This window comes from Limulus polyphemus, unplaced genomic scaffold (genome assembly GCF_000517525.1).
Source record: "Limulus polyphemus unplaced genomic scaffold, Limulus_polyphemus-2.1.2 Scaffold4087, whole genome shotgun sequence".
NCBI classification, from domain to species: domain Eukaryota; kingdom Metazoa; phylum Arthropoda; class Merostomata; order Xiphosura; family Limulidae; genus Limulus; species Limulus polyphemus.
Window position 1 is genome coordinate 52,124 of NW_013669697.1, and position 12,864 is coordinate 64,987.

The 12,864-nt window shown below is 34.3% G+C and overlaps 2 protein-coding genes across 4 annotated transcripts in view; one reads left to right on the plus strand and one right to left on the minus strand.

Annotated features, from left to right (window-relative positions):
* LOC106470560 (26S proteasome non-ATPase regulatory subunit 2) overlaps nt 1–1,569 on the plus strand; it is a 33,062-nt gene extending 31,493 nt beyond the window's left edge. Inside the window, exons 21-22 of the mRNA XM_013931122.2 lie at nt 694–791; nt 1,186–1,569. Coding sequence (XP_013786576.1) covers nt 694–761 — 68 coding nt within the window. The 3' untranslated portion in view covers nt 762–791; nt 1,186–1,569. The remainder of the gene's footprint in view (nt 1–693; nt 792–1,185) is intronic.
* A 133-nt stretch (nt 1,570–1,702) lies between these two features.
* The window catches only part of LOC106470562 (UDP-glucose 4-epimerase-like), a 17,214-nt gene continuing 6,052 nt past the window's right edge, over nt 1,703–12,864 (minus strand). For all 3 annotated transcript variants that reach the window (XM_013931124.2, XM_022399168.1, XM_013931126.2), the window contains exons 4-10: nt 9,638–9,751; nt 7,513–7,689; nt 6,149–6,329; nt 5,410–5,495; nt 3,820–3,897; nt 3,020–3,134; nt 1,703–2,360 (exon numbers count right to left, since the gene is read on the minus strand). In XM_013931124.2, coding sequence (XP_013786578.1) covers nt 2,218–2,360; nt 3,020–3,134; nt 3,820–3,897; nt 5,410–5,495; nt 6,149–6,329; nt 7,513–7,689; nt 9,638–9,751 — 894 coding nt within the window. In that variant the 3' untranslated portion in view covers nt 1,703–2,217. The remainder of the gene's footprint in view (nt 2,361–3,019; nt 3,135–3,819; nt 3,898–5,409; nt 5,496–6,148; nt 6,330–7,512; nt 7,690–9,637; nt 9,752–12,864) is intronic.

Below are 12,864 nucleotides of genomic sequence, written 5' to 3' on the forward strand. Positions count from 1 at the left end.
TATATATATATATATATAAATAATAGCTTACAAACTATTGATTACATTAATTGTTAATAGGTGATTAAATCAGCATTATAAGACAATAATGAATTAAATATCGCATTACCGTTATCGGTCCAGGTTGTCAACTTATTGTCATAATGGATAATGTCTGTGGTCATAGCACCCAAGTGCATTGGGGATATCCCATCTACCAGACAAAACCCAAATGCCAACGTCAATCTAGTCAGCCGTTTGGATTTTATTTGATAGATGGGATATCCCAATGCATTTGGGTGCTGTTATGACAATAAATTGACAACTGGGACTGATCACAGTATTGCGATATATATTTCATTGTTGTAAATATAGGTTTACTTATACTCCAATTAAAAAGTAGTGATCATGATGAACCAGATTCACAGAAAAAACAATCTTTCCATGCATGTCTTTGTTGAATAATTTATTGGGATATAATGATGACCTTGTTTCCTTTCTCTTGCAGCTTTAAAATTATTTTCTGTTAATAAAAAAAAGTCAGAACTGCAGATTCTATTTAGAAAAGTCTTCAGATCAAACTTTTTATGTAACATTAATGTACGTATAATTAGGTAAGTTGTATTTCACTCTGTTCCTTATATTGAGCAAATAAGGCCTAGTGTTGTACTGAAAAACAACTTCCAGCATGGTTTCTCCTTAATTGTAATGAAGATATTCCTCTTACACCTGTGCTGGAAGGATTTGTCATTCTTAGGAAGAATCCAAACTATTCTGTGTAACTTATTCATACAAGTGTTATTAGTCATAAGGTAAGAAATCTATATTCCAAATAAATTGATGAAACGCTAGGAATAATGGCAGTGCTCCTGCTTTGTTCATATATTTATGAAGTGCTGTTTATAAATGTCTTTTCTTAATAAAACTTGTTAGATTAACAGTTATTGATTTTTACACCCATTTGCCATAGACGAGTGATGGAGACGCTCTAAATAGATTAAAAGAAAGATGTACTAGGTTTGCACTATGCTAGGTCATATACAACTGTATTTCTTTGTACAGGAGGAAAATATTAGTCTAAATGTATTTGCCATTCATTGAACATTGTAGGACAAATTAATGGTTTAGCTTATCAAGTTTTACAAAATAAGTAGTTTATTTTTATTTCACTTTCAACAATAGTAAGAAAGGATTTATATGTTTCAGATTATTTCCGTCAAGTGATGTCTCATACCTGCATAGAAAGAGTTGCTTTTCAGATGTATGTTGCAGTTTGCCTTCACACATGTGTACAAGATGCGAAATTTGTAATGAATAAACTAAGGATTCTTTTTTTTTATGTTTCAGATTTGGTTGTTATCAATGTTGTAACTTAATAATTAAGTTCATTAATATTTGTAACCTTAAAATCTTAATTGCAACAGTTAGTGGCTCAATCATGGTAAATTTAGTTTTTGAAAGGAGGAGAGGGTCATTTTTTAACATGTCAACACTGTTTTTGTTATCTGTTCCAACAAACCTATTTTGCTCCATCTGTAGAGTTCATCTTTGTACCAATCAAAAATAAAAACAAATTCCGGGCCAAAATAAATGGTATACATTGTTTTATTCTAAAAAAAAAAAAAGGCTAAATATAATTGTTTCGAGTGTTCGATCAGTTGTAATGTAGTATATTCCCCGATTTCTTTAAATATCAAAATAATTCCAATCAAGAAACTTAAAATTAATTGTGAAGTGTACTATGATGATAAGACATTTATTGATACTTTGAAATCAATTTCATGGTCAAGCAGTCGTACAAATTACAACAGAGTTATTTGTTTCGTTAAACACTTCTGAAAGTTACTAGGTACAAATAGACTAATAATTATGAAAATCATGACATTTCAAATTATTTAAAGTAACAAGCACTAACTATATTACTCAGTTTCTTTTGTGTTTGTGTGTATTTTTTCCACTGTTAGTTGAGGCTTGTGTATCAGGACTTCTTAATAGAAATTGAAGGCTTAAATCACTCATTTATATCACATTGAACAATATGTGGAGTGACTACTTGGTTTATGCATTATGTTCTGAAACTAATAAAACCCTCATGTTTCAGTAATTCTGAATTTTATAATACTATATACCATTTCCTTTATATTGCTAAATATTTAAAATATTGAGTTTCAAATTAAGTTAGAAGTGAAAAAAGAAATGCTACAACAAGAACAAAAAAGATTCCATTTCTACCCATTTTCAGTTACTGACAATGGACTTTCCATTTATATGTACATTATCTGTGTCATTTTCAATGTCTGTAAATGATGCAAGTTGTTTGTCTTCAACATGACATCTGTAACCTGTCGGATTCTGAGTCTGCCACTGCCAAAAGTCTTCACCTGGTAGAAAACAAAGTTAAAGTTGTACATTACATAATGTAAAAGTTTTTTTTGCACTTGCATAAACTAATGTACAATCAATTAGGAGAGTCTGGGTTATTTAAGTTACATTATAAAAGGAAGTAATACAAATTTAAATGTTAACAAATTACTTAGGTAATTAATCAGTATCATTGCTTATTGGGTTTATAACTTATTTTATTAATGTTAGCTCGAAGTCAAGTTTTAGAATTATTATTTTTCCTTCTGTCCATTGGTCTTTAAATTTGTGTGTGTGTGTGTGTGTGTGTGCAAACATTTCTTGTAGCTATTGGTTCCCGACTCGCGGGTTAGAATCCCCGTCACACCAAACGTGCTTGCCCTTTCAGCCGTGAGGGGATTATAATGTGACGATCAATCCCACTATTTGTTGGTAAAAGAGTTAGCAGTGGTTGGTGATGACTAGCTGCCTTCCCTCTAGTCTTACACTGCTAAATTAGGGACGGCTAGTGCAGATAGCCCTCGTGTAGCTTTGCGTGAAATTCAAAACAAACAAAACTATTGGTCCCACGTTATAGTGTAGCTTATCTAACTTTACTCTGTTATTGTTGTATGTAATGTGTATCATATATTGAAAATTTGTCTCCCACGTGATATAGATATCAGGTATATATACTTACACATTTGATCTAAACCATAAACAGCCTTCCAGCCCAGATCCTTTTCTGCTAAACTACAGTTGCCCCACATGGCCTGAATGTCACCAAGTCTTCTAGCTTCTATTCGATATGGCACCTGTAACAACAACACAAGTTATCAGTATATGGTGTCGAAATATTTTCTAACGTTTTTTTTTGGTTCCCAATTAGAATGACTAAAACCAATCACTTTAGAAAGGTCTGTTAATTTTGTTAAGAAAAATGGAAGCATTAATTTGTACTTAGTGTAGGAACAGCTGCTTATGATTAAAAATACCAACCTAAAAACTATTTCCTTTATATTATTGTTAATTATCTGTCTTTCTAATGTAACGAACTTGATTGTGGACCGTCACATCATTATTAATGGTTGGAGACGGCTTGAATAGGTAATGAAGAAAAACTTTAATATAACAGCAAATGTACAACGTTTCGACAAGGTTTTGTCATCATTATTAGTCTCAAAGTGGGTTCCTCATCATCGAAGTTACATCACTATGTTCGTGTTTTTTTTTTGTCTTTAGGCTAGATTAATGTATGCAAGATGTGCGTAGAAATGTCATTTTAATTAATTGGGCTTAACGTTTGCAGTCTACTTTAACCTGGTTCTTTGAGTATGATTTTCTATTTGTTTCAAACAATGTTAAGTAGTAACAGAAATCAGAAATAGTGAATAATGTTTTACTACAAGTAACTCAAGTTTCAAATAAAAAAACTGATAAAAGTCATTATGTGGTGCTGCTTAACCCTATAGTCATAAAATGGAACAAAAAATATCTTACCGTTTTTTTGCTGACTTTCTCAAAAGCCTGGACGAGCTGTAACACTGTATACCCCGTGCCGGTGCCAAGATTGTAAACCTAAAACATGCAATCAAACATCTGTATTTGTTTCAAGTTTACCCGAATTCATTAGTTCTTTCACATCATTTAGATGGCCAAACGCTAGGTGTGTATGTAAGGAGTTGGATCACACGGTTGGAAGCCTTGAGCGCGACCACAGGTTCTATGTAACGGGAGCGCTTTTAAATCAATAGAAAAATAAGATATCCCTAACGCTATTTGTATATATTATTATAGCTGGGTAAATCTCACTAGTATCCTTAATTAATCTTTTTTACCAGCACCCCCCCCCCCCACATAGTTTCCTCTCACATTAAGAGTTGTTTTTGCTTGAACGCATGCGCTTACAATTATGAAAATACTAGCAGAAACTTCGCCCTACGGGCAGCTGTCTGTGCAAGTATTTATAAGTTATATTATTTAGACCTAATTGTAAAAAAGTGAACATTTTCCAAAAAAAAGTATTGCACGGAAAAGTGTTAAGATTGTGCTCATTAGTCATACGAAACTTATTGTATCAAAATGATTCAATGTACAGGGCTAAAAATTTTCATAAATTTTACCGATATAAACTGTAATGTTTTTATATATTAAAAGTGCTATCCTTTATTGAAAAAATAATAGCTTTTTTAAGAACTCCCATTTCTCAGTACTAAATTTAAATATATCAATAAAGATATAATCAAACCCTCACCTACAGTTATAGAGAGAGCAGTGTTCCTGTTGTGTGGAAGAGTACTTTTATTTAAAATTGTGTTTGTTATAAAGAAATCGTTGTTGCACGTACTATAGTTATTTTTCTGAATCTTGAATACCCAAAATGTGAAATGTTGTTTGTGGTGTCATTCAATAGATGGCGCGACATTTCATGTAGTTTTGGTTACATACATATAGATATATATACGTCCACTATAGTAAGAAGAATAATATTACGGTGAACAAAAACTTACTTAGATCATAAGATACGGTATGAGAACACTGATTTTCATATTTCAGGTATTAATAGATATAAGTACAAAATACGACTTCTTAAAGACATTGTTTCCGTGTTCTAGGCTCTATTACTAACATGAAAGAACCATTTTTGTTTCACCAGATAACAAAATTACTACTAGTTTGTTTCAGAATTTCGTGTAGAACTATGCAAGGGCTAATTATGCGCCCCAAATTTTGAAATGATATGTTACAAAGAAGGCTGATTATTCAATAGCACATCCCCCTTCCCTGGCTACTTTTGTTTGATCGAATAATCACCACTCGTATAGCGCACCCATGAGCCACAAAGTGCGGAGCGCCTTTTCGTGGAGACTGGTTGCGAACCATTAAATCCTGGATTCGTATTGTGGACACGCTAACTAGGTCACGCTCGGCCTAGGACTATTTAATGTAATTTATATACATGTCTGTACACAATTCGCTTCCATTTCTTATAACTTCTTAAACTTGTAACTCACTTCTAAATTAGGCGGCTAACGCAGATAACCCTCGTGTAGCTTTGCGCGAAATTCAACACAAACTTAAACAAATTACCTTGTATCGAGGATTTTCAGCAAACTTCTTCAAAGCTGCAACATGGCCCGTGGCTAAATCCATCACGTGTATGTAATCCCGAATGCCTGCAGGTTAAAAAAGTATCCTTGTTATAAGTATATTTTAACTCTTTCGTAATTTTTATTTGTAACTTAGTCCATAAATTAGATTTTAACTGTCTAAGCCCTAAAGCTTTCATTATACATAAAGAGTTTAACGTATTTTCCCTTTATTACAGAGTTAACCAAAAACGACATATAAAACAATCAACGATGAACCAATACTTTAAGATTTTTTGCGATTTATTTTGTTTTCAGAGAATTAGTGGTGTGAAAAGGGTTGAAAGAAATAAAAAAATCACCTTCTCTTTCAAACAAATTATTAAAATTAAAAAATTGCACACACTCCCTTCCCGTAACTCATAGAAGAGCCATGTCCTCACTCATGGACAGCGTAAATGAGAGTGATTCTATTTTTTATTTAACCCTTCGTTTGCGACATATGTAAATCTGCCTTCCACTCCATGCGCAAAGATTAGCGAATTTTCCCGGCGCACCACTCAAAATGTTGCGCGCAAGATGCTTGCATTAATGATGTCAACCGCAGTTGAAGGGTTAAGCTCGTTTATCTTCTACATGTGGAGTCGGAACTACAAGTTTCGAACCAAACATTCTAATAGTCAGTGACTTTATTAGACTGTTGACTTGGAATTCGTTGTTAATCAGTATTACTGAATTACCTGTTCCGTCGACTGACTCGTAATCTCCACCAAAGATGACCAACTCTGGCAGACGTCCAGTGGCTACCTCTCCAATAATTGGCATGAGGTTAGTGTAAGCTCGAGTGGGATCTTCGCCAATTAAACCAGATGGGTGAGCTCCAACGGGATTAAAGTAACGGAGACTAATGACGTTCCATTTCTGTCATCAAAATGAGTTATGGAAAAGAAATATAAAAACCTTGCAAGAATACAAAAGCTCAAAAATAAAATAAAAAGAGGAAAATCCAATACTCCTAACACTACTTCTATAACATTGACAAGCATATCCCTGTAAAGCACTTTATTAATCAAATGAGTGTATAATTTCAATTAAGAGTTTGTGTGATAAGTATTCATCAGACTTGAAGCGAGACCATTTCTAAAGGTTGGAACTCGGGGAGCAACGATAATGGCAGTAGCCATCCTTAAATACACGAGTTCCTGTGTCATATGGGATCAAAACAACGAAATGTTCAGTTGGAGATTCTAAGTTTAATATATATGTATGTGCACGTACGCGCTTCCTTAATTTGTCCTAGCAGACAGAAATATCCATGTCACTCGACAGCGATCCCTTGTGTATCGAAAACATCTCTCAAGACGAAGGAGTCTGGACTAACGTCGACTAACACTAAAGCAACTATAAAAAGGGTGAATATCTGGATCAAAGTAGTCAACAATAACTTTCAAGGATAGGAATAGTCGGATCAGTGTCCTTTGACGGATAGATAAGTAACACCATTAGTTTTAGAATATTTTTTTCAAAAACAAAAATCTAAAGCAAGTTCCTTTGATTTGAATCCGAAAAAAAAATGTGGCACACGGGAATCTATTCTTAAAATGAAGACCAACATAAGTAATAGTACCTCCTTTTAATTAATAGTATGTTTTAAAAAGAGTTAAGTTGGCCAATGCTGCATAACTACGTTTTTAGCCTGGCTGACTTTGCGCAACTTCTAAACGCGCAAGTCGATATTACCGGTTTGGCAGGTTAGTCAGTCGGTTAGGTTCAAATGTCAAATATACAGTACGATTACAATGGACAAGGACGGTCTTGCTCTCCTCCGAGTAGCAGGTTGTTCTTCGTGTTAAAAAAAAATTATTATTATTTTTAAGTATACTGAAGCCGTAAAATTAATTACCGAAGTTAAAACATGGCATTTGTCATCTAAAATATAATTACAATTATTCAGACATACTAACAACTTTACGTATTTGAATTTTGGGTGAAACATACATAATTACACGTACAATTTTCATTACTTAGGCCACATTCTATTTTTAAGTTGTCCTATTTGCACGTTCACCCGCTTATTGACGGATTTACTGTACATTATACTCGCCTTTTCTGCTCTACAGATATCTTCAAACATTTGTTCTAAGCAATACTTCGTTCTTCCATATACGCTGGATACGTTTCCCGTGGGGTGGGCTTCGTCGATGGGCAAGTACTGTGGGTTTCCGTAGACTACGCAAGAACTGCTGAATACCAGGTTATAAACTCCGTTTTCTCTCATTACCTGTAGTCAAAATATCTCTTTCATTTAAACACACAAAGTTGCAGTTAAACGTTATATATGCGAGAGAAAAAACAAATGTTTGAATTTTCTTAATATTTAACTTTACTCACAAGTTCCCTTTATATTTTCTGTAATATGAATAATAAATTAACTTGGCACAATGTACAACTACCATTTCCCGTATACTCTTGTATCTTACCTAAAGATGTATATTTATTAAAACTATCGCTATTTATCATTTTAACTCAAATTTGGAAAGTAGTAGAAATTATTCACACTGAAAATACTACTGTAGAAAAAGTCAAAATTAACAGAAAAATAAATCACAAAATTAACAGTTTTTTTCCTTGTTTCTTAAGCTCAGTAAATAATATTCATATCGTGCTTTCTCTGTCCTAGTAGCCTTCAATCGGGTTGACTTGCAAAGGCAATACAACGCTATTGTAGTGCTTGAGTGTGTTTATTTTAGAGCAAATTTATATTGGGCTATCTGCTGTGTGCATCGAGGGGAATCGAATTCAGGATCTTAGCGTTGTAAGTCTATAAACTTACCACTGTCCAACCAGGGGACTGTAGTGCTTGAATAATTTAATTTTTCTTGTATGAGCGAACGTGGCCCTTCAGGATAAAGAAATGTCTGACGATTTTATACTACTCTTCGAAAAAACAAACAAACTGTATGCTACACACAAAAAATACTGCTTTTTGTTAGTGAATTTTTCAATATAGATTCTTTTTGCGGAGATCTTCACCATATACGAGTTCAATGCAATATTCCTTTTGTTTGAGTGTTGTTAAGCACAAAATTACACAATGGGCCATTTGTACTGTATCTAACAAGGCCCAAAACATTAATATAAAGCATATCAAATTATCGTGAAAATGCCTACTGCTCTGTACAAATGGTACAACAACAAACTACCGTTTCATTTTGTTCAAAACAAATTCGAAAATGTATATTTTTTAAGGTTACTGCTTACATACATCTACATAGCTACGTTCATTAGACACACTGTTAATCCCAGTAAAGAACAACGGGAAATTTCGACATCCTCTTGGTCATCCCAACAAACTTTCATTTTGATTGCGTCAAGAAGATTCATAGGATGTTACTCAAGATATATATTTTTAATTTACTGAAATGTGGATTTTGTAGAAAAGTATATAAAGGACAGGAAAATACCAAACATGGAAAACGACACAGATATTTTTGTAATTGAAACTGAAGTTTGTTTATTTTATTTCTGTGTTAAAATCAATTTTACGTTTCAATTTATTTAGCTTTTACCTTATAGATAAGTCTAAAGCCGAATTACAGATTTCTGATGTAAACGTATTCAAAGGGTTTCACTTGACAATAAATAACACATACGTAAAGTACCATTTTTTATTTTTAGAAAAAAAATTACCATTGGGCAATATATTACGGAATGACGAGCCTTTATTAGGATTAGGGATGAGGCAATAACACTGAAGAATTGAGGTTAATGACACATCGTGAGGTGAAGATTAAACAGAACTCTTCCATTAACTCACCTCCATCACTTTGGTTTGTTTTAAATTTCGCGCAAAGCTAGCTACACGAGAGCTACCTGCACGAGCCGTCCATAAGTTAACATTGAAAGACTAGAGGGAAGGCAGTTAGTTATCACCACCCACCGCCAACTTTTGGGCTACTCTTCTACCAACGAATAGTGTGGTTGACCGTGAAATTATAACGCCCCCACGGCTGAAAGGGCGAGCATGTTTGGTGAGACGGGGATTCGAACCCGCGTCCCTCAGATGTCGAGTCCAGCGCCTTAACCACCTGGCCATACCAGGCCCACCTTCATTAGATTGATGGTGCTGACGACGTGAAGATCAAAGCAAACCCTTCAGTAAACTCACCTCCATTAGATTGATGGTGCTGACGACATAAAGATCAAAGTAAACCCTTCAGTGAACTCACCTCCATTAGATTGATGGTGCTGACGACATTGTTTTTGTAGTAAAAAAGGGGTTTCTGCATCGACTCTCCCACAGCTTTCATGGCGGCAAAATGGATGACAAAGTCAATTTTGTGCTGTAGAAGTGTAAATGTAAAGCAATATGAGAAACATCACACAACGTGTAACATGATTATTCAAAACTTTTAATACATTTATGGTAAAAACAAGACTTATCACTGAACCACCGGGAGGAGGGAGGGGCAAGTCAGTAGAGATTCACCTAACTAAAAAAAAAGGTAATAATATTGTAAGCATGATTAACAAAATAAGCCAAACAGCTAAAATAATTAGTGTATGTTGGGAATAACAACAGCTGATAACCAAACGTTTCTTGGCCTGTCTTATAAATCTCTATTTTAAAAATGAACGCAAGTTAAAACGAAATTAAGTAGACGTAGTTTGGAATATACGAACGTACTTAAATGGTATTTTGGCTAAAGTTGTATACATTTCCTGCTGTTTTATTGAAAATTTAACCACTAGTTCACTTATTCCTTTATCAAGAAGATATTGTATATATTACATTTCAACCTCGCAAATTTTAATAAAACCGTCTTTTTTTTATCGTGTTTATAAAGTAATTGTATGATCTGAATAACGTTTAGTTTTAAGTTGGCTCATTACAATCATGGATGCAGAAACGAATGACAATATTATCGAGTTGATTATCGTACATTGATACGGTGAATATATATTGATGCAATTCTGGCTGTTTACCATACATAATAATACGTAGTTTATTAACTTCAAATCTTGTGCCTTGACATTTATTACTTTATTTCATACACAATCAGTCCTTAGCTTTCCGATGTTATCTAATCTCGGAAAATTTTAGCCCAAAGAAAGTAAACTTATCATCGTGCTGTCCGAGATACAAGCGTTCGACTGCGATACAGTGATAAATGTTATAAATAAATAAAGATAAAACGAAATACTAAATGATAGTAGTTTTAGGAAACCCTGCTCATATTGAAGAGTTTGTATAAGTCTTAGCACCGCAGTAAAACCGGGAGATATATGCAACCAAATATGATTTTAATATGTGTATTAACGTATATTTAATTCATTTGTATAATTTCTTATTATTAAGCACAAAGTTACACAGTTTGTTATTTATGGTATGCTCAAAGCGGGTGTAGAAACCCACTTTTAAGAGTAATGAAGCCTCAGACTTACCGCTGAAACACGGAGAGACAAGGCTTATTTATACACATCACAAACTATTTATTCAGGATGGACGTGATGATTTGTCTAAAAACAGCTATATGCTAATTCTCGAGCTACTTACAAATTGGTAGAATATAAATTCAAAACTTAGTGTACTTTTTTTTTTCTTTTATCACAAACCTACGTAGGAAGTACTTTGTTGATCTTTATCAATGGTCTAAAAACTGATAGAAAAAAACATTTTCATTTCGATCTTACAATGAAATGTTTCAATATTACAAAATAACAGAAAAAATATCCGCGCTTCAATATGGCCCGGAATAAGCGTTCGATAAATTTGGGCTAAGTACTCCAAATCGTCATTTAGGAAGTCACTTTTCTCCATAAACCAAGAAATTTTTCATTATGTAACAGGTGCAAGTATTCATCAATAAAAAAAAAAAAATCCCAAGATGCTTGATTTGTGGCTGGAAAACGAATTCCCAAAAATTCCTCTACAGTTATTATTTCCATTATTTTTTAATTTCACCCGGTGCTACCATTTGAATTTATTTCAATAATAAAAACAACAACATTTCCACTTAAGATTGAAATGCTTAGCGACAGAGGAATCACGATAAAAAAAAAAAGTTTCAAGCTGATTAGCAAAAGTTTAAAAACTTCAACTGACCCCAGCTGCGACAGTAAAACACTCGCACGCGTTTATACAGGTTGATCCTACGGTAATCTACTTTCATAAACGAACGAGGATAACGCCACAGGGTAGAAACTCGAGACGCAAACACAACTACAACGAAATCTACAAGTTCCTGTGATGCAGCAAAATATTTAAGATTATAAAAGCTGCTATTAGAACATGAAAGCCAGTTCTTAGTCAGTCGAAACGTTTACTGCTTAATTCTTTTCCTGGCCTTACGTTATTTTTAGAATTTCATTTTTTTCTGATATTATCATGCTATAGCTCATTCGTTTTTGTTCGTCGTTCTTGAACAGAACTTGCAAGTAAAACACAACAAATAATAATAATAAGCACAGGGGTACTGTATCAAAATTAAGCCCCAAAAATTAGCGCTTAGTTCAACAGTAATAACCACCATATACCGAGAAATGCCATGTCATCTAAAATCAAAACAGAAAACATTCCAGCAATCGGTTCCAGCTAGCCTAAATTCGAAACAGGGCACAGTCCAGTATCCAGCTACTGGACTGTGTCCTATTTTGATTTAGGCCAGCTGGATCCAGCCACTGGACTTTTCCCTGTTTCGATTCAGGCCAGCTGGAACCAGCCACTGGACTTTTCCCTGTTTCGATTCAGGCCAGCTGGAACCAGCCACTGGACTTTTCCCTGTTTCGATTCAGGCCAGCTGGAACCAGCCACTGGACTTTTCCCTGTTTCGATTTAGGCCAGCTGGAACCAGCCCCAGCTAGCCTAAATCGAAACAGAATAAAGTCCATTAGCTAACTACTTACAGGTGGCCTGAATTAAAACTTATCAAGGTCCAGTGGTCAATTTCTGTTGAAATATCAAACGCAAAGCATTTAAATATTCACTTTTTTTTTTCAGAAGTTAGGTTCTTGCACTCTGTCTTAATAAAAAGTGCGCAAGAATTGAAAGTTTTCATTAATGCGCCAGGGCAAAATATTGAGAGTTCGTGATTATTTTACTATTCTGGGATTTACTGCAGGTCAAACTTTTCTTGGTGCAGAATGATATCGTGCATTTTGTCTTTGATTCTTCATCATTGAATAGTATTCTTCGAACAGTTCGAGAGGCCTCTGTACTAAAAGGGCTATCGGCGCATAGCCATTCTTATTTTTAAACTGATAGATTAGAGGGAAGGCAGCTGGTTAACAGTACTCATCACGCACCCGTAGTCCTAAAATACGAAGCGCGATTTGGCGGCAACAGGATGCAAACCATGGACCATAAAGATTCAAAGCCCGGTAAGCTAAACACTAAGCCACGTCGGAGTCCGTAACGAAAAAAAAAAAAACTACGCATATTATTAAATATGAGAAT